The sequence below is a fragment of the Bubalus bubalis genome, chromosome 4 (genome assembly GCF_019923935.1).
Source record: "Bubalus bubalis isolate 160015118507 breed Murrah chromosome 4, NDDB_SH_1, whole genome shotgun sequence".
Taxonomy (NCBI): Eukaryota; Metazoa; Chordata; class Mammalia; order Artiodactyla; family Bovidae; genus Bubalus; species Bubalus bubalis.
In genome coordinates this window covers 8,316,427-8,341,134 of record NC_059160.1, presented here as the reverse complement: position 1 = coordinate 8,341,134, position 24,708 = coordinate 8,316,427, and the positions used below count along the sequence as shown (strand labels likewise).

General features: G+C 41.0%; 1 protein-coding gene across 13 annotated transcripts in view; it reads left to right on the top strand.

Annotated features, from left to right (window-relative positions):
* The window catches only part of TNRC6B (trinucleotide repeat containing adaptor 6B), a 251,648-nt gene that overhangs the window by 215,895 nt on the left and 11,045 nt on the right, over positions 1–24,708 (top strand). For all 13 annotated transcript variants that reach the window (XM_006071279.4, XM_044940839.2, XM_044940841.2 and 10 more), the window contains 5 exons: positions 5,191–5,316; positions 16,080–16,211; positions 16,475–16,570; positions 16,696–16,891; positions 22,733–22,867. In XM_006071279.4, the coding sequence (XP_006071341.2) occupies positions 5,191–5,316; positions 16,080–16,211; positions 16,475–16,570; positions 16,696–16,891; positions 22,733–22,867 (685 nt within the window). The remainder of the gene's footprint in view (positions 1–5,190; positions 5,317–16,079; positions 16,212–16,474; positions 16,571–16,695; positions 16,892–22,732; positions 22,868–24,708) is intronic.

The following is a 24,708-nucleotide window of genomic DNA, read 5'->3' as shown; positions in this document are numbered from 1 at the left end:
GCCTTTTAGCTTTGTCAAAATGACCCAAAACTTTCTCCGTTGCTATTCCTAAAAAAAAACTCTGTTGTCTTCTTTCTCCATTTCCTTAATGACCTGTTTTTAGTTATGATGATATCCTGTTCAAATTCTCAACTACCTGCTTTAAACAAGTCATTTTTACCTATCTGTTGGGATTTTTAACATTTCTAATGGAGGAGGTTGTTACTTGTTTTAGAATACCAACTTGCAATATTCCTGGTCTTCAGAAGGCAGTTAAAACCAAAATTTGTAGATTTGGCATGTTTTTGACACCACTGATGCTGGTCCAGACAGCAAACATATTCACAAGAAGATGACTTTGGCTTCTGTTTCAGCAGCCACATAGTTAGAGTCATCAATATTAGATCCCTGAAACTAAAGTGTCTGGTAATTTTTATCATAGTGCAATGGACAGAATGTGTTACTAACTTAGAGGATACGAATCTATAGCAGAGAGGATGACAGATGGTGTCTGTTGGGCAAAGTATGATGGTGATGATCAGATCCAAATTCTATCCTCGTTTACTGCTAATACACTCTAACTTTTTTTGTTCCTGGTGTCTCTCTTTTCCCTTCCTGCATTCTGTTGCTTCACTAACCAACACTCATTGCGATTGGCTAACTGCTACTACTTTTCAGCTGACTTTGCCTTTCTCCAATCAAGATGGGTGCCTTGGGGATGAGGCTCCCTGCTCTCCTTTCTCCCCTTCTCCCAGCTACAAGCTGTCTCCCTCTGGTTCCACACTACCCAACGTCAGCCTTGGAGCAATCGGCACAGGGCTCAACCCCCAAAACTTCGCTGCTAGACAAGTAAGGAGGCCTCTCAAATTTATAACTGCTTGGCTGTGGCCTCGCCTTGGCCCTGGTCTGCAGTTTATTGCATCATTTGTCTGTCTTGGGAAATTTGTTGATTACTGAATGCACAGAATGATATTAAGTCTAGGCTTTTTATTTAGCTCTTTCAGCCCATAGAACCCATCTCTCTTCATGGTTCTCAACATGGATTTTATTTTAAATCTGTTTCTTTTGTCTTCCCATTTTTGGTCATAAGTTTATGCTTCATAAGTTAGTGAGTTGCTGGCTTAGGAATATGTTAAAGAGGCTGTACAGGTACCTTCTATCTAATTCAGTGACATATTTGCCATTTTGAACATTAGATTGAATGGCAAGTACTACCTTTGATGTCTTTTCAATCTAATGTAATTGCTAATTAAAAAATAGCACCAAAACTAATAAGACTAAATATTTGAGGGTTATGGCAGCTTAGAAATCCAGTGTCTTCAGGTATAAAATTGCTCAGGCAGAGGTAATTTATATCTCACATAATGAAGCTTTAAGAAGCCCACATGCTGCCCAGCATTTGATTCAGACTAGAGTAGCACCTTTCCTAGAGATGGATCTGCCAGTCCTCCAAGGAAGGGCTGTGCGGTAGAAACAGGCCTGTTGGGGCCGGCGTAGTAATGCCTCTTTGCTTTTGCAGGCTTCAGCGGATGCAGCCAGCCTCTCTCTGTCACCTTGCAGTAGCTCTGTTGTAGTTTTTGTGGAGAAAACCAGAAATCTGGGGACAATTCTTTTGCGACAGTGGCTCCAGCAGTGTTTTCCTGGCCTTATTTCCATGACTACTTACTTGCCCTTCTGGCCTTCACCTCTGGATATCATGGAAAGACATTTAATTATCAGTTGTAGCCATTCTGTTTTCCCATGATGACTTTCATATATAGATGAAAAGTTGGTATAAAACACTTCTTACTCCATAGTCCTCAGACTGCATGTAGATCTTTCATACGCTGATTGCTGCCTTAGCACATTTTAAAAAATGGATCATATTATGTCCATGTGTTCAAATTGGTTAACTCTGAGTTGGGAGTTACAGGTAATTTTTTGTTTTCTTCCTTTATATTTCACTCTTTTTCTTAACATTTCCACAGAGGACGTGGTGGCTCTGTATTGCATATCTAAACAGAGAGGAACAGTTGCATCAGTTTTGGTGGGGAGGAGGGCTCTTTGGGTTGAGTTATAGAAAATATAACATAGTCTTCACACTCTTGGTGAATGGTGATAATAAATACACTCCCAGGACCACCTGATTATCAGATACTTTTAGTATATAAACTTTAATGTAAGTGACCAAACTCGCTGTGCACTGGACTCTTAAAAAAAGTCGTTCCTCTTCAGTTTTTTATCTGTGGATTGCTACAAAGTCCATTGTAAACCAAGTTGACATATACATGTTCTATCCAAATAAGGTTATGTTTTTTTATACTGTTTTCATGAAGAGTTAATATACTGCATAATTTGAAATTTAAGAGTTTTGCTCAAATCACAGAAGATTTCAATCAGCTTAATAACCTTGTTTTTAATTTATATACCTTTCTAAGTTAAACACTGTAGTTGGGGCAAATATCACCAATAATTATTAGGTTCAGGTCATCATAAAAGTCTCACACACAGCAGTGAAATTTTAGAAAAAAAAAAAATATATATATATATATATATATATATATATAAAGCTTTTGATGCCAGTTTTCCTAATCTCAAAATATAGTTTTAAAAAAGATTGAATTTGTATGATTACCATTCTGTACATTACTGTGCAGAATAGCTACTGCTGAGCCAAGAAGATAACCAACTTATGATGCCAAGGTTCCATATTAAAAAATGGTCCCCGTGCTTCACTTTGTGCAGAAACATGGGCCTCATGTTGCCAGACTTTGTTTCTTTTCAAGAGGTACTGGAAATAAATTCATTAAAAAGAGAGAGAAGGTGGGAGTTTCCTGGTTGCCTAGTGGTTAGAATTCCGGGCTTTCACGATCGAGGCCCAGGTTCAATCCCTGGTTAGGGAACTGAGATCACACAAGCCGTGTGGCACCCCTCCCCCCAAAAAGGAAGTTTAACAGTTAATAATGAATAAAAATGATCTAAAAAGGGTTTTGTTTTTAAAAAGAGAGAGAAGGTATTTTTTTGTATAAACTTATGTTGACTCACCTTCATTATTATCCATCAGAGTGCTTGGTGTGGTTTATGAGACACTTGATCATGAAAACCTAAAACCTTCGGTGGGAGTAGAATGGGCTCTTTCTGCTAGGAATAGGAAAGTAGGAATTGATTTTACAAAAACTAAAAAATTTTTTTTAACTAATACCTCTTACCAGAAAGAGAGGTTGAGATTTCAAATGACCCCTACAAAGCAGGTTGGGAGCCTTACAAAACATAGGTCTAGGGTTTAGCTGTCAGAAACCCCACCACCCAAAGACCCTCCCCTCCATGAATAATTGACATCTATTAACTGGGTCATTATTTGATAGTAAAGTGTAAGAATTATCTTAGCAGAATAGTCTTAGCAAAATAAGTGTTTCCTGTTTTCATTATAGGAGCTAAGCTCCTGACTGCTAGGGTCTCAGAAAAGTTAGAGCTGAGCCATTTCACCTCAGAGTGACAAATTTGATTAGTAAGACAGGAGAGGTGCAGGTATTGAAGTGTCTAGAACTAAAGGTCTTTTCATGTTTAAACAGTCCTTTGGGAGATTAAATATTCATGGTGAATCTTCAAATTTCTTTTATGAGATATACATAGATTTTAATTGCCATTTCTACTTTATGTTCACAGTCATTTTTATTTTCAATGCTTTTAAGTTCATTAATTTCCCTGAAGCAATCCCTTAATCTGTTTTGAATCATTAAGCCATCAAAATATCTTTAGTGCTCTAGAACTTACTGATGCCATTATAAAATTCTTCTGTAAAATTACCTAAACCCCACAATTCCAGGGATAAGAATGGCGGTGGCAACCCCAGCCCAGAGCCTGCAGCCTGGGTATAAGCAGCGGTGTAGCCGTCTTCACCAGTGGTGTTCAGTGGGACGTTCATTTTCAAGTGTGTAAAATTGGTGGGTCGTGGATGTTTGCAAATGATGCGCTCATCCTACAGACCAGGGCTTGATTGAGTTTCTGGGAATACAAAGAGGGAAATTTGAAGCTGGTGGTGGAAAGACAGGGTGGAAGATAACTGTAATATGATCTGATGGTGGAGCCTGTCAAAGAGATTTCAAGTGTTTTGAAAACATAGAGGTAGGCTCAATGAACTTGAATGTAAAATGAGGGAAAAGGTCAGGGGGAAGGTATCCTTAATGAGGATGACCTCTGAGCTGGCACTTGCAGAGGCCGAGTGAAGATGGTGTAGAAAACTACATCATACGGGGCAACACAGCGTCAAGTCTTATTGAATATGATTTCAAGGGTCATCGTATATAGCCCCGCTTTCTATAGCTCTCTGATTGGAACAGTCTTAGAAGTGCCTCAGCAAGTTGATCCTCCAGAAATCAGGGACCTAAGCTTGTTTTTTTGTTTTTGTTTTTTACGGGGTTAAAACATTTTTTTATGTAGCCCTTCTTGTTTTCTTTAATGTTAGCTTTCAGAGATCAGGAAACTAAATATACTTCTGTCCCATTATTTCAATAGCCACATAATAGTCCATCTAATGAATGGCTGTTATTTTTGACTAGACTGATAGTTATACATTTGAATGAGAAGTTACAGGTGAGTAATGCTTTGTGTGTCCCTGGAATGATTTTTCACTTTTCCCCTTTCTTCCTCGTTTATCTCACTCTTGGATTGATTTACATTTCCTCCTTTAGCAAAGAAGGGACCAAGGAGACCCAAGCTAGGGAAGCGTGTTCACGTTGGGAGTAGGGTCCTCAGGGAGCCAGGCTCACAGTTGAGTGGCACTGATTTTGTGATCAAATCAGCCAATTTAGAGAAGTTATATCATGGTTTTACAGCTGATATTATTCACAGTCCTGCATTTTTTACTCAAGTGCCTTTCAAAATGGGTCTCAGATTATATAGTTTGAGAATAAATTCTGTAAACCCAATCTTAAAGAAGTAGTTGTATAAATGTTACACTGCCTTTACCTTTCAATAACAACAAATTAGTGCTTTTTCTAACATTTGACGAAGTTTAACCCTTTTGGTTTGTATCAGACTGCAGGGTGATGATGATATGCCCATGATTGAATTTGAGTACTTATTCCAAGGTCAGGAACTTTTTTCAGTTACAATGTTCTGTGATTCCATGGAACACAGGATGCTTCTTCTGAGGGATAGGAAACCTGAACTGTTTCTTACATGCATTTCCTCGTGTTAACAAAGGCCTCACTGTCACTCTTCTGTTCACAGGGTGGCAATCATGGTTTGTTTGGAAATAGCACAGCACAATCGAGAGGCGTGCACACCCCCGTGCAGCCACTGAACTCTTCTCCTAATCTCCGGGCGCAAGTGCCTCCCCAGTTCATTTCCCCCCAGGTAAGTAACTCCATGGATCCGCAATTCAGAAGTAAAGTCCGATGGTTACCAGTTGTCAGCTGACTGGTTTTGTGGGCATAAAAAGAATAACAGTTACCTGTCTAAAGTGAAAAATCCAGATGCCAAGGATCAAGATTTTTAAAACAGGATGGCATATCTTGTTTTTTGTCGTCGTTTTATCATGCATACAAAGTAGATGTTTTTGCATGAAAAACATTACAATTATAATGCCTTTTAGATCACCTGTATGTTTTTCCAATACTATATTGATTTTTTTAATTGTATATAATTAAAACTACTCTATAAATTCTGATGCGTCAATACTCAAAAGTTGGTTGCCCTCAAGGATTCAGGGAAGCTCCAGGTTCTGGGTTATTCTTAAAATTTTTGAGGAGATACATACTAAAATACTGACTGGGTGCTCTTGGGGGGTTTAGAACTGGTGAGGTGGCAGAAACTCATTCACAGAGCAACTTTGCATAGGACAGAGTCCTTTGGGTACCATGGGAACCCTTTAGGGCCCTCCATTAGCAAGAGATGGTCATTGAGTTGTTTGGGGGTTTATAGATGAGAGAATTGTGCCAGTCTACCACATACTGCCCCTCATACCCTTTGTGAGAAAAATAAAAGCTGAGAAGCTGGAGTAAGGATTTAGTGTGTGAATCAAGATTTAGAGCTTTGGGTCTGTCCCCTCGTATAAAAGGGGTTAAGGTACTTACTAGATCCAGCCAACACATTGTGAAGGATAAGGTTCTGTTTGGGGTATTTTTTTTTTTGATACATCTTTTGAGAAAGAAGTTAAAAATATTTATTTGGAACCATAATTTGTAGATTTCAGATGTTGCTTGTAATATTGAGTCTCTGTCCGTCTTAGTAGAGAAGGAATGTTGATTGTGCCCCCTGTTCCTGTCTGGGAGTCCACTTAGGTCCCTCTTCTTCCCCTTCCCTGTCTCTGAGTTCCATCCATCCTTCAAGTCCCCGGTAGACAGAGCTGTTTTTGAGTTTGCCAGCACTTTACAGCAGCAGCATCTTGACTCTTAGAGCACTTGCCAGCGTGCCTGGGTGTCAGGCCAGCAGTCGTCCATGGTGATCCAATGTCAGTTGCCTGTTGGCAGTGCTGAGATGAAGCAGAGGCCATCTGTACCATGGCAGCCTCCTGGAGTTGGTGGCGATGGTGGCAGAATAGTTGGCAGATGATGTGCTAATGTTGTATGGAAATGCTTAACAGGGTCGGGGAGCTGGGTGGGGCCTCATGCTGGTAGTGGCGTTGAAGCATGAGTCAGTTCCCTGGGCGCGGCTGGAGAAAAGGTGCCTTCCAGGAGACAGGAGTAGTCTATGTAGGGGTAGTAACATCTGAAAGAACACGGCCGGTGTGGGGAAGCACGGTTATTAGTTTGAGCTTGTGTAAGCAGAGGTGTGCTGCCTAGAGGGGAACAGAAAGGAGCTTGTCAGAAAGTTTGGGACTACATTTGGAAGTTTTGTTTGCCTTGCTAAGGAGTTTGGACTTTGTCCTTTGGTCACCATGGTTGGTAACCATTATCTTGGCTGCTGTTTAAAAATACAGTTTCTGGATCTTCCTCCATCTACTGAGACACTGTGTCTTGGGACCTCATTACCCCCAGGTGATTTTTACCTGCTCACTAGAGTTCGGCTGCTTCTGCCAAAGACAATAAAGTATTAGGCAGGATAGCACGGTGGTACAGAAGACGTGTGAAGGACAGAATCACTAAAGCAGAGGAGCTCAGTCACGAAGCTAGTACAGGAACCCAGGCACAACTGTGGCTGTGGGGAGCCAAACCTTCTTGTGAAGGTCACCGGTGATCTCTGTGTTGTGGATTCCGGTGGTCTGTTCCCCAGGCTTTTTACTCATGATCAGCATTTCACCCAGTTGATCACGTCCTCCTTTTTGAGACTGTTCATTTGGCTTTCAGACACCCTCTATATTAGTTCTCCATCTGCCTTTTCTTCTCTGTCTGCTTTACAAGTTCTTCCCCACTTCCCCCATGTTTAAACATCAGAGTACCCCAATCTCAATATTTGAACCTCTTCTCACCACCTACAGCTACTGCTAGGTGATCTCACCCAGTGGAATGATTTTAGAATACTGACAATTCCAAAATTGTGACTTCAGCCTAGTTCTCTCTTCGCAACTCCACAGACTTCTGGCATCTTCACTAGGATGCCTTATGGGCATCTGAAGTGAACATGCCTGAAACAGAACTTCAGCTTCATCCCACTCTCCCCTCAAGACATCCTCTTCTTCCAGGAACATGGTACTCTCATCCTTCAGGTGCTCTGGCCAAAGACCTCACAGCCCGCAACCAGTCCAGCAACAAATCTTCCCTTCAAAACGTCATCCAGCGGCCAACCATTCCCTCCCATGGCCACAGTCTCCTGACTGGTCCCACCCTGCTTCATCCCCCACTTGGTGCCTCGAGTCTGTTTTCCACCCAGAGTTCAGACTGATACTCTAAAACTGCACTGTCCAGGGTAGCCATTCGCCATGTGAGTGCTTGAAATGCAACTCATGGAATGGAAGAACTGAATTTTTAGTTTTAATAGATATAAATTTAAATAGGCACACCAGGTTAACAACTACTGTACGGACAGTGCAGATGTAGAACATTTCTGTCAGCACAGAAGGTTAAGGTCACTGCTGTCCTGGCTCCCTCTCTCAGAGATTACAAAGCCAACTCTTCACTGTGATCTTTGAGGCTCTTGGTTACCTCCCTGCCTCCCACACCTGCTCTCCTGTTGGTTCAGGCCTCTCCAGCCAACTGGCTCCCAGTGCAGTACATGCTTCTAGAATGCTCTTCTCCCAGATTGCCACGTGGCTCCTTCTCTATTTCCTTCAGAGCTCTGCCTCAGCCCCACCTTATCAGGCAGGCTATCGCAGGCTGTGTACATTACATGACCACTGTTAACCCCTCACCTCCCACCCCCACCCCAGGAGTGAAGTAAGCTTCAGAGTAGCAGGATCTGTGTCTGCTCTGTTCACTACTGCATCCTAAAGATCCTGCAGAGTGTATATTTTGAGTTCAGTAAGCATATGCCTGTTGGGCTGCCGTCTATGGGGTCGCACAGAGTCGGACATGACTGAAGCGACTTAGCAGCAGTAGCAGCAGCAAGCATATATCAAGTCACGGGAAGATGCATTTCAGAATGATCTAGAAAGTGGAATTGTTAGACAAGCACAGTTAACTTAGTCTAAAAGACTTGGGGGCTGCAAATCTCTTGATGACCAAAGTTATCTGCTCTATTTGGAAAAGAAAAGTACTTGTGTTCTCCTACATTTTTGAAATGTGTTTATTTAGCAAAACGTGGTTAACTTTTATTTAATGCATAAGGAGGGCAAAATATTAAACAATGGAATCTTCAGGTTTTTTCCTGACATTTACATATTTTAAAAGACAAAACAGTTGGGTAGGTTTAAAAAAAAATTCAAGTAAAGAGAATATAATAACCACACTGAAAGTTTGGATTATGCAGAAAAAATTCTTCCCGCAACTACCCTCCCACCCCACTGGAAGCAATGACCAGAGTTATATTTACACAATCCCCAGATCAGAATTTGTTCATATTCAGGCGCACTTTTCACATAGTTGCATTCATGGTCACGATAGCCTGTTATTTTTGTTAACATTGAGTCATAATATTTTCTCATCCCTAAGACAATCTTTGGGTCCATCATTCTTAATGAAGAAGCTAAATGTTCTTTCAGGTAAGCTTGCTTTGGTTTGCCTTTCCCCGCTATTGGGTGTTAAATTATTTCTAATTTTTTCACTGTTGTAAGTTAATGCTATGGGAAAATCCTTATACATTATCTTTGCCCACATTATTTTTAAATTTAGTTGCCCAGAATTTCATTCTGGGTCAAAGCACACAAACATTTAAAATTGATGAATATTATCAAATTTCATATCCATTCTAACCGATTTCTAGGGACAGTCAATAAATAATGTAGATGTGGGAAGCAAACATCAAAACTCATCTTTGAGATTTTTTACAAGTGTTCCAGACCATAGATTTTTTTCCCTTGTCTTATTCTTCCCCCTTTTCAAATGTTCTGAAAGTAACCTGTTCTAGAGGTTTTTATCTTGCTGTCTTGTTGAACCTGTAATTCTTTGTTTAATGCCATATTGACTCCAACTCAAGCTTCACTTTCTCCAACCCAGCTGGAGATTTAAGGGCTTTTAAGCCAGAATAATTAATTCCCTGCTATGGAAATGTGCAGACCTGCACTTTAATTACTCTGCAACCCAGGTATGAATAGCCACTTGCCCAGGAACCCAGTGAAGCATCTGTCTAGTCCTTTTATATTCACTGGAGGAGGACAGTACCGTGGATCTGAAGAGAGAAGCTGAGCAAGGCTAGACAGGAAGTCCTCAAAGGGCAACCTTGATAGTCTTTTCTTAAAAATTACAAATGAAAAGAAAAAAATTATGAACAATGTATCTTTTACTTTTTAAATTTTTATTTATTGTTTTATTTTTTATTTATATTTATTTATAAATTTGTTTTAATTTATTAAAATAATTCATTAATAAATTTGTTTATTTATAATTTTTACTTATTTATTATTATGTTGCTTTGTTGCCGCGCGTGGGCTCTCTCTAGTTGTGGTGAGCAGCAGGCTTCTCACCGCAGTGGCTTCTCTCTCTGTGGAGCACGAGCTCCAGGGTGCGAGGTTTCAGTACTTGTGGCACATGGGTTCAGTAGTTGCCCTGCAGCATATGGAGCCTTCCTGGACCAGGGATCAAACCTGTGTCCCCCACATTGGCAGGCGGATTCCTAACCACTGGATCACCGGGGAAGTCCCTTGATAGTCTTTATGACTATCAACATGTAGAACATAAGAGATGCTAGCATTTAAAGTAAAGTATAAAAATGCTTTGCGTTAGCATTTCTTTACTTTTCTTTATAGTCTTTTTGTGCCTGTCTATATTGTTTCATGTTCCCTTTTTTGAACTTTATGTAATAAACTTATACAGAATGTAACCTCTGATTTTTTAACTTCATATTGCTTCTAAGATTTTGATTCGGGCAATTGCGGTTCATATTGCACTCTCCTGTATGAATACCATCGTTCATTTACCTATTGAGTGCTTTCCAGATTTTTGCTATTTTGAGCATTGCTTCTGCAAATATTCCTCTGTTTATCTCCTCAGATGAGTTTCTCTGGGGTATTTATGGGTCATGGGCGTGTTTTACTTTGAGTGGTGGTTTCTTTAGGTAATTGTGAGTAGTAGGAATAGTAAGATGGCTGGGGGAATCATAGGCTCCTGGTTAGGGATGTCAGCTATTCTCAAGACTGAAGAGAGATGGTGATCAAGAGACCAGCCAATTTATCCGATAGATCTTTTAAAACTGAAAGAAGGGAGGAGAAATGACAATTCAGACAATGGCTCTTTATTTTGGAAGCCAGTAGGTTGGGAAACAAAATAAGCAAAGGAGATTTCCCCATGAATCATAGACGAAAGCTTTGAAAAGGAAGTTAGAAACAATGGTCATCAGTGCAGACAGTCTGGAGCAGCACATCCAGTGGAAATGTAACAGGAGCCACATAATGGAATTTAAAGCTACATTTAAAAGATAAGAAACTGGTAACATTAATTTAACAATATATATTCTTTAGCCTGAGGGCTTCCCTCCTAGCTCAGTTGGTAAAGAACCTGCAATGCAGGAGACCCCCATTTAATTCCTGGGTCGGGAAGATCCACCAGAGAAGGGAGAGGCTACCCACTCCAGCATTCTTGGGCTTCCCTTAGGCTCAGCTGGTAAAGAATCCGCCTGCAATATGGGAGACCTGGGTTCCATCCCTGGGTTGGGACGATTCCCTGGAGAAGGGAAAGCCTACCCCCTCCGGTATTCTGGCCTGGAGAATTCCATGGACCATAAGAAGAAACTGGTAACATTAATTTAACAATATATATTCTTTAGTCCAGTATATCTAAATTACTATCATTTCAACCTGTAATGAACACTTTACATTAAAATTTTTACTTTCTTTTTTTAAGGCCTTTAGACTTTTTTTAAAGCCTTTAGACTTTCAAAGTCGCATCTTTGAAATCTGGTATGTATCTTATACTTGAAACACATCTTGGGAATTCCCTGGCAGCCCAGTGGTTAGGACTGTGTACTTGCACTGCCAGGGCCTGAGTTTGATCCCTGGTCAGGGAACTAGGATCCCACAAGTCATGCTATGCAGCCAAATGTTTTTAAAAAATTTACAAAGTCTAAAACACATCTCAACTTAGGTAAGCCATGTTTTTCAAGTGCTCAAATAGCCACACGAGACTAGTGGTTAACTTAGCAAATGGCACAGGCCTACCAGCAGAATTACTGTATTCATTTCTTTCCTAGAAATTGCTGCAGCAAATACCTGGGTGGCTTAAAACAACACACATTTATTCTGTCCCGAGTTCAGGAGGCTAGGCATCTGAAGTCAGGGTGTCCTCAGGGTTGGTTGGTTCCTACTGGTGGCTCCAGAGGAGAGTCTGTTCCGTGCCCTCAGCTGCTGGTGGCTGCTGGCAGGGCTTGGTGGTTTTGACTTGTAAATGTATTGCTCCCATCTCTGCCTCGTTCATGTGGCGTTCTTCCCTGTGTGTCTCTAGACTTTCTCTTCTCCATCTCTGTCTTTTCCTCTTCTTCTAAGGACACCAGTCATTGGGTTAGGGCCTCTTGCAATCCAGTATGTTATCATCTGAAACATGATTTTGTCGACAAAGATTCTACTTCTGAATAAGGCCACGTTCTCAGATCACAATTGCACGTAAATTTTAGGGGAACATGATTCAGCCCAGTATATTTGCTAAACCAAATGAATTTAAGATTCACACTGAAGGCAGTAAATATGATTTCATGAGTCACAGAGGTATAGTAGTCTAAGACTCTGGTTTAGAATATGGTATAGTAGTGTAGGCCATATCTCCACTCATAGTCTCCTTACCTGCCCCTGACCTCCCCCTCCCCCTGAGAGAAGGAAAAACCCTATTAATACAGTAAGCTTAGAGCCACTGTATCAGAGACAGTAAGTTAAGTCACACTAGTGCCCATTTGCCATGGCACCCCACTCCAATACTCTTGCCTGGAAAATCCCATGGACAGAGGAGCCTGGTAGGCTGCAGTCCATGGGGTCGCAAAGAGTCAGGCACGACTGAGCGACTTCACTTTCACTTTTCACTTTCATGCATTGGAGAAGGAAATGGCAACCCACTCCAGTATTCTTGCCTGGAGAATCCCAGGGACAGAGGAGCCTGGTGGGCTGCCATCTGTGGGGCCGCTGTACAGAGTCAGACACGACTGAAGTGACTTAGCAGCAGCAGCAGCAGTGCCCATTTAGGTGAACTCAAAGGAGAGATGAAGAAGAATTATTACTTGAGGGGAGTTGTGGAGGATCCCTCATGCTGGGCATTAAGCTGGTGCTGAGGCAGAGTGCACAGTCACGGTATGCTTGCTTTGAGCTCCTGTCTGCCAGGGATCTAACTGTTAAAATAGAAAATCAAATAAAGAGGTTTTTTTTTTCCCCCCAGTCTTTTTTTAATTGAAATATTGTTTATTTACACTGTTGTGTTAGTTTCAGATAATATAGCAAATTGGTTCTGTTTTCTATATCTACATATCTGTCCTGTTCTCAGATTTTTTTTCCACTATAGATTATTACAAAGTATTGAAGGTAGTTCCCCATGCTATACAGTAGGTCCTTGTTGTTTATCTTTTTTTACATATAGTAGTGTCAAGGTTTTGGTAACACTCAGCATCTCATAGAGAATGGAGAGGAAGCATCTGGGAGAACCATTACTTTAAGTCAAAATACTTTCCAAAGTGAGAGAATTGATAGTTTAAGTGAAAGTGCTGAGATCTTGGAAGGAAAACAAGTTGGTGAGCCAAGTATAGAAAATTTGAACTTGGATGTTTTTAGACTGGAAAGTGTCAAAGAAAAGATACGCAGGTATTCTTGAGAATGTAGCAGAGACCAGTGACTCAAAAGTATTAGGAAGCAGAAGAATTTGGATCTGACTGTGATGCTAAAGAAAGATAAGATGGGAACACCCCATGGGTCTTCTGATGACTCCGTTTTTATAGGGGCATTTTTAAAAGACAGAAAGTAAGGGTGTGCAAGCAAGGGTGAATGTGTGTGAGTGTCACGCTGGGGCGTTAAAACACAAAATAAGCTGAGGTTTGCAAAAAAGTAGGCAGGTCAAAAGTGTCTCAGAGCTTGGTTTGGTGCAATGTGGTGGCTGGGAAAGGAATCATTGCTTTGGACTCTTTGTATAAGGCTGACTAAGTGGGAATAAAAATTTTACTGCTATGTCTTTTCTATTAAGAATAAGGGTTAAGATGAATTAAATCCTTCAACGAAGAAAGAATTTGTGAAAAGAATCGCAAAACCCTGTCTGTGATCTTTGAAGAATGCTGGGGGTCTTCAAGGAGGCGGGTTTAAATAATGACACCTCCCTCTTTTCTGCCCAAATTCTGAATTGTGTGTGTGTGTGTGTGTGTGTGTAATAAAGTTTTATTAAACTATAAAGGAGACAGAGACAGCTTCTGAAATAGGCATCAGAAGGGGGCAGAAAGAGTACCCCCCTGGCTAGTCTTCAGCTGGATGTTATATAGTCATTGCTGCTGCTAAGTTGCTTCAGTCGTGTCCGACTCTGTGCGACCCCAGAGACGGCAGCCCAACAGGCTCCCCCATCCCTGGGATTCTCCAAGCAAGAACACTGGAGTGGGTTGCCATTTCCTTCTCCCAAATTCTGAATTTTTAAGACTAAAGGGGAAAGGCCTCCAGGGGCCTGAATGTCCCCTATGCTGCTGAGAAAGCTGATATTAGAGAATACGAGCTTCCTAATACTGAATTCCATACGTACCCCTTAGTAACTGAAATAGGGCAGTCCTCCTTGGGGGCTTCCTGCCAAGAAGTAAGGGAAAGAGGCCCCAGAGTGCTGTGATAAAGGTGGATGCCCCTCTGTTTGGAGTTTCAGATCAGAAACAGGAAAGAACTATCCCTCCCCTGCAAGGAAGGAAGAAGAATGGAGCAATTTCTTTGTAATTTTTTTTTTAAAGAGCAAGGAAAGTGGCTTGAAGACTGATGAACTTGGTGCCAATTCTGAGCAAGATTCTAGACAAGATGATAAAAAAATGTAATTTCTGAGCACATGTACTAGAAATCAAGAGTCATAGTTTGCTAACATGTTTGAACATAACCCACTTTCTTCACTGGTCAAAAAACGTTGGATTATAGGGATGATAAAGTTGTTGTGTCTCTATTTTGACAAGTCATTTGACAAGCTGTCTCTTTGTTTTAGATAAGATGAAAAAATATAGGCTAAGTGCTAAAACATATGGGTTGATTAGAAATGATTGACTGTTCCTGGACTGATCAGTTTCAGATTGGAAGGACGTTTTTAGTAGCATGCTACTGGATTATCTTCAGCTCTGTTCAGCGTCCCATCAGTGACCAGATGGGAAACACAAACTGACAATAAGCGAAGTGACAGGGAGAAAACAACTTGATGAAGTGACCATTAATAAGTTAAAATATAAGAGAGGCTCATTCATCTAGTAGGTTTTATCAAGCATCTACTGTGTTCCAGGCATATAAAGATAAATGTAAGGTCCTAAGGCTCAGACATACATTAATAGTTTATAAACCCAGCTGCTTAAAAATTACACAGGAGAGTAAAACATATTTTAATATTGTAGATTTTAATGGACTGTGTGAATTGGGAGATAATCCGATACGATCAGAGAAGCTGAGATCTTAGGAACTGTTGAGAGCGTGGCTTTTAAAAGATGAGTTAGTGATGGCGAGGTCTACCCAGTATTAGAAAACATCAGAAAATGGCTTCTCTGTAAATGAGAAATGAATGGGTTGAGAAATTGAACGATATACAGGTGAGAGAACTGACCCCAGTTAGCCTGGAGATGAGGTAAAGGGGTAGGTGTAATCATTGTGGACATCTGAAGAACCACACTGTGGAATAATAGGAACATGTATGGAGTGCATTTCTAAGCATTTGACATGAACTAACTCATAAAATCCTCAAACAGCCACTGAAGTTAATTTTATTCTTACTCAGATTTTGCAGATAAGGAAAGTAAGGCTCAGAAAAGTTAAATAAGTCTCTTGCTCTGAGTCATACTGCTTAGAAATGGCAGGCCCATGCAGTCTGCCTGTAGGACTAAATTTTTGACCAGAATGCTATTGATATTAAGGGACTAAGTTTGTTCTCCATGGCACTCACTGATTCATTGGATTCAGTGAATGTTTTGGGGGTTTGTTTGTTTGTTTTTGTTTGTTTTTATTTTAATTGGAGGCTAATTACTTTACAATATTGTGGTGCATTTTGCCAAACATTCACATGAATCAGCCATGGGTGTGCATGTGTTCCCCATCCTGAACCCACCTCCCTCCTCAGTGGATTTTTTTATAGCACATTTCCAATAATAACCTCTAAGACGAAAGTTATGTTGTCATTCATTTTTTTCATGCAGATATTTTCCTGATTGTAAAATTCATAATTTTCATTGTAGAAAAGATGGAATGTCTAAAAAGAGAATGCAAAAGCTCCTATAACCTTCACCACTCAAAAGATAACCACTGTTAATGCTTTGGTATATTTTTCCTAATTGTTTAATGTTTTTCATAAATATTTTTCAAGGAAAATGTTGATAGTGCTTGCGTTAGCTTTATGAGATTCTTTTCACACAACACACAACTTTTTTTATTTTGATAAATTCTGAAAGTTCCTTTTCTTGGCTAGGTTTCTGCCTCAATGCTTAAGCAGTTTCCCAACAGTGGCCTGAATCCAGGTCTTTTCAACGTGGGGCCCCAGTTATCTCCTCAACAAATTGCCATGCTGAGCCAGCTCCCACAGATTCCTCAGTTTCAGTTGGTAAGTAGCAGATTTTCCTCCTATAGCCAAAAGGTTTTATTATTATTATTATTTATTATTACTACTACTACTGCTTGCTTCATTTCATGTGTTTAAAGGTTGATACGTCAGCTCAAGTCTTAAGCACACTCAGTTTGACCAGTAGGCCAGGATCTTGGTTGTACTTCCCTCATGGACGCTGATTCGGCTCACAAACCCTTGCAGTTTTCCTAGTAAATCCACCTTAGGAAACTTGGGTCCTCTCTTTCTCCCTTATTTTGTAGGCATGTCAGCTTCTCCTGCAGCAGCAGCAACAGCAGCAGTTGTTACAAAACCAGAGGAAGCTTTCTCAAGCTGTTCGCCAGCAGCAGGAGCAGCAGGTATGTGGCCTTGGAAGGGCCCCCTAGTGCTGCATGTGGGAATACGTCTCTGCTTAACCTCTGATGGCGGAAATGGATGTTGGCTTATCATGTGTTTGTTTTCCCTTGGGCCTCCTCACCTCCAGCTGGCTCGGATGGTGAGCGCCCTCCAGCAGCAGCAGCAGCAACAGCAGCAGCAGCAGCAGAGGCAGCCCAGCATGAAGCATTCGCCATCTCATCCCGTTGGGCCCAAGCCACATCTGGACAACATGGTACCCAACGCTCTGAATGTGGGGCTCCCAGACCTTCAAACCAAAGGGCCAATATCTGGATATGGTTCTGGTAAGCTGTTAGTATGCAAACTGCCTGTTGAAAAATCTGCCAGTCACACTCTCAGCCTAAGGGTTAGACCTCCATTACGCTATTTTCACAGTAGCCATGCTGGGTCAGTAAATATTCTTATTCCTCTCTTGCAAGTGAGATACCTGATTTGCTGATATGTTTCCTGAAGCTCATCACACAATTAGCAGACAGCAGAGACAAGCTTCCACCTTCTCTGGGTCCAAAGAAGTCTTTTATTACTTGTGAGTGGCAATCAGCTCTCCTACCCCCAGGAACTTTTTAAAGCCCATTTGTACCTGCTGTGAGTGCTGCACTAGTCTGACGTTATAATCGAGCAAATTACGTACAAGTTGAGAGGCATTTAGCTCTACGGATAAAATTACCTTGAAAAAAAATGAGGAATTAAAATTATCAGGCAAACCAATAAAATTCTTCTGATGTTAGTATTTCATCTGAGTTAAATAGAATTAGCACAAGTAAGGTTATACCTTTGACATTCATCAGGAATTTGTTGGCAGGCGAGTTGTAGCTCTTTCAGAACTGGGGAACATGTTGTAAGCAGAATCCAACCAGCGAGGCAACGGTGATTTAAAAATAAAATACAAAAGTTAAAAAAGTACCACCCGCCACAGTGGGTCTCCTCTCAGATTGACAACATTTAGATTTTCTTTTGGTAAGGACTTTACTGTTCTCTGCCATCTCAAAAACAAGGGTTAAAGGAGACTTGAAAGCTGCACTCAAGTGACAAAGTGACCTTGGACAAATGGCCTTGCTGTCTGTGCTCTGTGAGGTGCCTGCTGGGGTGAGATGCCCACTGCCCACTGGGGAGGCCAGGACCTCCTTGATCCTGGATAGTTTTAAGGGAATTAATTTCTAGATCCTTAAGTTCTACCAACTGTACTTTTTCTTTAAAGAAAAGAAAATTGCACATTTATTTATTTGTTTTATTTTTTACTGTGGGGGGTCTTCACTGCTGCTGTGTGGGCTTTCTCTAGTTGCAGCAAGCGGGGGCTACTCTCTGTTGCAGTGTGTGGGCCTCTGACGGCAGTGGCTTCTCGTTGCGGAGCAAGGCCTCTAGGGCTTCAGTAGTTGTGGCTCGTGGGCTCTAGAGTGGACTCGATAGTTGTGGCACACAGGCTTAGTTGCTCTGTGTCATGTGGGATCTTCCTGGAACAGAGATCAAACCAGTGTCCCTTGCATTGTAAGGTGGATTCTTAACCCACTGGACCACCAGGGTAGCCCCTGTACTTTTTCTTAAAAATGATTTGCGTGAGAACTGACTTTTAAATTCCATTTGATATAAAAGAAAGTCAGACGCTCCACCATCCCGTATCCTATCAGAGCATGGTTCTCTGGAGCTCCAAAGAGGAAGCCTCCCGTGATGACTATCAGTGGTGCCCTTATCCCTGGGTTTCCAGTCCTCACCTGCCGAATCATGTGTCCTCTTAGGGATGAAGCCTGACATAAGAGCCTGCATGTGCTGGTGTGTGTTCAGTTGTTCTGAATTTAGACAGTGTGCATGAGTGATGTGGGGGCAGCAGTGCTTCTCTTCATCCCCTTTTGTCAAAGGATGTGTAGTTCTTGAAGTGGAATCCAGTCGTATAGAGCGAAGAGAACATCAGGAACCCACAAGTGGCTTTTCCACGTATTTCAGGAACACAGTTCTTTTTAGACCTTCTCATTGCTCATCCTGAGGGCTTGTCTTAGCTGGAAAGAAAAGCACCTAGGATCAGCCCGAGCAGTATAGGTTAGTGAGACTGACTCTTTGAAACAGGTGTTTTCATGGCAAATAGGTAAAACCTGTGGATTTCCTTTAGAACGGGGTATGTACCAGTCAGTTAGTTGTTAAAAACCTAGAATCATAATGTATTTATTTCACTGACAGTCTTTATAACATCTTTACTATTTTCTACCCCCCTATTAAAAAGTAAAATTATGTGTTGGCTGTAAATCTGTTCGTTTTTAGCAGTGTATGTATACTTCTCTTGTTTATTGAATATATAGAAAAATTTTATCATGATGTCTTATTAGATTAATCATATTGTTTGTGATTATTATATTAACTATTCCTAATGACTAAAGGATCAGAGTTCAGTATTTATACATATGTATATTTACTGGATACATTTCATGGTTTTTTAATATCATATTCCTGTTTCATAAGTAACTTAAAAATTTAGTTATGCTTTATTATCCAAATTAAGGAAAAAGAACATACAAGTCATGTGATAACTTAGTAAACAATGGATACATTAGTTTTATTAGGTCTATATTAATTGTGATATGACCACTTATAATCACGATGCATTTTGCAGTTTATTTCAATTACAATTTTCCTTAATTCATATTACCAATTTATTGGAATTGAAAAACTGAGACTGAAAACAAGTCTGATTTGGCTGCCTATTTTGAATAAACTAAACCTATAGCTGTAAGGTTTTGATGAAAATATAGGTAAAGCATTTATACAGATTAAAGTTTTCTCAAAAAAGATGTAATAAAATGAATGTATATATTATGAATATAAATAGTGCCTAGTATAGCAGAGTAAAAAAGAAAAAAGATAACCTGTAGGCTAAAGACGAGCAAGAATAATTTAAAATTTCGTAGTATGTTTTTTTCTTAATACATTTTGATAAAGCCTCTATTGATATATTTTCTCAGAATTAAAGAGTTGAATGACTTTCATGACTGCTTAACTAACCCTTAGCTGATTGTTTTTTGTAAAATAGTTTCTAATTTTCTGCTTTTAACAAAATGGAAAATATACCTAATTGAATTGTCAAGTGATAATGACCTATCTAAAAATTATGTTTTAGTAATAAATACTAAAACATAATTTTTAGATATCTTATTGAGCTGGGAGAAGGAAATATATCCAAAAAGTAATATGAAGAAATAACTGATGTGATTACAAGGCTCCTTCTTTTCTCATCTACTTATTTGTGTAAACTTTCTTAGTGCTTTAAAAAGTCTATAAAAATTTTAAAAATAGGAATAGAATAGTGTGAACTAGATCAAGTCATAGTCACTAATATCTGAATAATCTAGATATAAAGTCATTCATCTTATTAGAAAGTGTACTTCCAATAAAATTTTACTTTTTATGTTTAAACTTTATCAAAATATGTAATATTTCTGTGTGTGGTATATCCAGTGAAAAGTAGAGATATGAATAATAGAGATTATTAAAATAGCAGAAGAATAACTGTATCCTTCCTGGGATTATGATGTGTCAGTAACACATGGGCATGTGGACATGGATTAGAACAGTTGGGTTAAAGAGGTGACTGTGGATGATTTCTTTTATAATTTATTGCTTATTATAATGATTATGAAACCAGGAATTTGTTTTTTCATCTACAACAAAAAAAGTAGTGGAAAATATAGAACTGTAGACAAAGAGAGTATAGGAGTGATATAAATTAAGGACAAGTTAATTTGAGAGTTTCCTCAGGGAGGTTAAGCCAAGCCCTGAGCCAAGTGGTAGTGATGAATAGACAACAAATTAGAGTGTGTGGCCAAAAAAGTCATTCTGGCAAGGACAGATAAGGTGGTCAAGGGCTTGTATATGTAGCAATGATGAGGTAGATAAAAGGCATGTCCTGGTGAAATGAGGCCCTGGGAAAGCCAGGGGCATGTCTTATCTCTGATTGTACCTCAGCTCCGGACACAGAGCCTGGCACAAATTAGGCTCTCCGTAAATACTTATTGGACTGAATGAAATGGCTTGTTTGATTAGAAGTTCTGTGTCGGGGAGCTGGTACATGGAGGCCACTTGATGAACTGAGAAAGTATGTGCTTAGTTGCTCAGTCATGTCTGACTCTTTGTGACCCCATGGACTGTAGCCCACCAGGCTCTTCTGTCCATGAGGATCTCTAGGCAAGAATACTAGAGTGGGTTGCCATGCCCTCCTCCAGGGGATCGTCCCAACCCACGAATTGAACCCAGGTCTCCCACATTGCATGTGGATTCTTTACTGTCTGAGCCACCAGGGAAGTCCATTGATGAAATAGCAAGGTCAAGTCTGTATCTTCCTGGATCTGGAGGTGTGATAGCTCATGAGCCACACAAAGGTCACGAGTGGAGTGCCATCTACAGTAGCCTCTAGAACCCAGAATTGCCTTCATCCAGATTTGTTGAGCACATTCCATCCTCACGTGAGGCCAGTCACTATGTGACATCGAAGAGAGACACAGAGTTACATAAAACCTTGCATTGATTTTCCTCTCATAGTTTTGGGTTTGTAGATTGAATCTTTCAAGGTACTTTTATCTCCTTTTTGCCTTCTTTATCTTTAATTCCTTTTCCCTTGCCAAACCTTATTGTTTAATTGTGGTGCTGCCATGTCTGGGTGGCATCAGATCTCCAAGTTTCTAATGAGAAAGATGCCTGCTTTACCCAGGGTTCCAACAAGACAGCCTCAGACGGTACGAGAGTTAAAGTGGGTGCGGTGTGGAGTCTGGGCTGGTTGGAGCCACACGTCCGCTAGGGAGAGGGAACTTCCACAGGACACGTCTGCTGAGGCGTGGTGGGGGCCCTGCTGATCTTCTTGGGTGCCGGTGCTTGCCTGTTACTGCTACACTAACTGTGGCTCATTCTCCTTTTTCTTTCTTTTTAAAATGTATTTATTTATTTATTTGGCTATGCCAGGTTTTAGTTGTAGCATATGGAATCTTTTGGTTGCAGTGTGTGGGATCTGGTTCCCTGACTAGGGACCAAACCTAGGCCCCCTGCATTGGGAACATGGAGTTCTCCATGTTCCCAATGGACCACCAGGGAAGTCCCCCACTTTTCTGTTTTTTATTAATTATTCTTCCCCTCTCAGTTTCAGCTGTTTATATTAGTCCTTTATTTTACTTTTTTGAGCATAAGTTTAAAAAATATTTAATACATTCTAACCTAAAACCGATGGTGCACCTTGACAAGCCTCTCCTGTGTGGCTTTAACCTGTCCAGCCCTCTGCAGTGGGAAAATCTTAACTGCCAGAGCCCTTGCTAACAGCCTAACACTTGAGGGCACACTCTGAATCTCTCACCAGTTGCTTGTTCAAGCTTTGGGGTCTTCGTCATTGTATAAAAACTTTCAAATTGATCTCCCGTAGTCTATCCCATTCTCAGACTGTCAGTTCTCTTTGTAAAATATAAACTTAGTTCTGTCTCTCACTTGCTAAAAAATTCTTTTTTTCTCCTATCTTTGGGGGGGCAAAAAAGTTCTAGACTTCTCGGCCTGACATAATGTGAGACCCTACAAGCTATGACTCTTCATCTCTCCCCATCTCACTGCATCCATAGTCAGCCAGGCATTGGAGTTACATTGGGCTCCTCGTCATTCCCTAAGCACCTGTGACTGTCACCAGTTAGAGCTTCGCACTTGGTTTTCTTGACGTACTCACCCTCCTGCCCTAGGCCCTAGATCAGCTGTCCTTCTGCAAAGCCTTTCCTCCCATAGAGACCTTACCACAACTTCAGGGCTGCTGTTGCACTGTGTTGGTTTGTAGTGTGGACATCTATCTCAGCTGGAGAACTGCTGGTCCCACATTCCGTTTGACACGAACCTGAGCTAAATAGATAACGTGAGTGCACATGTGCCATGAGATGTTCATCAGATGACATCATATGTGTTTTCATACCTGAACAGAGTCGCCCTTTTGTAGCAGGCAGGAGCCCAGACCAACATTTTGAATCAAAACACTTGTTTCTGAGTGAATAAAACTTCATGTGAATTGGTCTTTTAGTGACAGATGAAGCCATTTGTGGATTCTGCCTCAGACCTCTTGGTTATTGATACTAGAAACTGATTTAAAAAAAAAAGACCTAAAATGTGCTTCTCCATTTCAGGCTTCAGCTCCGGCGGCATGGACTACGGCATGGTTGGTGGGAAGGAGGCTGGAACAGAGTCTCGCTTTAAACAGTGGACCTCCATGATGGAGGTGCCCTCTGTAGCCACACAGGAAGCCAATATGCACAAAAATGGTAAGACACACAGAGCCTCATGACCTGAAGCTCTTTTGATCCTCAGAGGCCTTGACACAGGGTCCTATAAGCTTGTTCTGAAGCACAGACCTTCAGCTTTTTCTTAAACAGTCTTGATTCCATCCCCCCACCCCCACCCCTGCCATGATCACCTATGAGAGCAAGATTGGGGTTATGTGTATTTCAAACTGTAAGAAACTTAAAGTGCTAGTTGTACTTAAGGAAAGCAAAATTTCCCACCTGTGGTAGGATCAAGAGCAGTAGCAGTGAACTTGAGCTCCCCTTAGGGTAAAACCCTAATAAATTGCTTGAGAGAACAGAATCTGTTTTCGGAGCTGCGAGAGAGATCACAGTAAATATGTATCATGTTGAGTGTTTCAACTCTTTGATCTCTAGAAGATGACTAATCAATCAGCACATGAGGTCTGGACTTTGCACCAAGCTTTCTTGTTCTTTATGAATTACAGTGTCTGCAAGAAAGCAGTTGAAGGTCTTGCAGGCTTTGGTCATGAAAGTGGGTCAGCCCTTCATCTCTCTCAGTTCTCTGTAAGAGCATCTCCATTTCCCTGTGAAACGGATGAAAGGTCTTGGGACCTTCCTGCAGCCATTGCGTCAGTGTTTGTTTCACTTGTCAGTAATTTACTTGGACTCGCCTGTTTCCATGAGAACCAAGTGTAAATAGGTGTCGGAGTGGCTCCTGCAGCAGCTTCGTGGAGCCTTAGCCCCATTAGCCTGGAGCCTTTCAGGGTTCTTTCTAAACCTGCTCTTTCACGTGCACTTCTGGAGGCTGGTAAAGTGGCCCCGTGGAGCTGTCTGCCTGCTATCCCTAAGTATCGTCATTTGATTTCATATTACAGAACCAGGAATGGTTTATTGAAATGTCCAGTCTGTTTCTGAACTGAATAATCCAAGCTCTGCATCTCTAGCGTTGGGCCCTCTGGCTGCTTCCTTAGGCTTATGATTCATCAGGACCTTGTCCCTGAAGACATGATAGGTGTGTGATTATAAATGCACGTGACAAGTGGTCTTGAAGGTAAAATACTCGCTTGCCATTTGAGAGCTTACAGGTCACGTTTTCCCTATTTCCTGAGCCAGTCCCCAAGGTAACTGAGTTTTTCATTTTCTGCTTCTTCACTGTAATGTGCCTTTGAGTCAGATTCCTACCAGTGGCTCCAGAAAAGCAGATGAGTTCTTAGTGGAGCATGGAGATGGTTTTGAGAATACTTGTGCTAGGCCAAACCAAGCAGATTACTTTAATCAATAGCAAACACAGAAAAAGATTTTTTTTTTTTTTTTGGCCATGCCATGTAGAGTTCAGGATCTCAGTTCCCCAACCAGGGATCGAACTCATGCCCCCCCTGCAGTGGAAGCACAGGGTCTTAACCACTGAACCTTTTAATACCTTACCCTGGAAGTAATTTTAGCTGTTCATAAGCTGCATCCTTAGAGTACATCAGGCAACACAATATGGCATGTAAAATTCTTTCGAGAAATAAGTAGAATATTATCTCACAGAGGCTACAATTTTCATTTAAAGCTCATTTATTATTAGTTTAAGGGAATTGCTAAGCTTTTAATTATTTTTTCTTGCCTCCCAGCACATAAGATGCATAGAGGGGACACCAACAAAACCCCTGAAATGCTCTGAGGAGAGCAGTTTTACAAAGGATTTGCTGTTCTTCGTGTGTGGGGCCCAGGAGCTCAGCGCTGCAGAGTTCACGGCTGGTCTTGTGCTGGCAGAGACCGTCGGCTGGAACGCCGGCTCACTGCTCTGGAATTTAAAGCAATTGCAGATGCTTTTCTCTCCAGCAAGCTCCCTCTGTTTACTCTGCTTCTCCCAC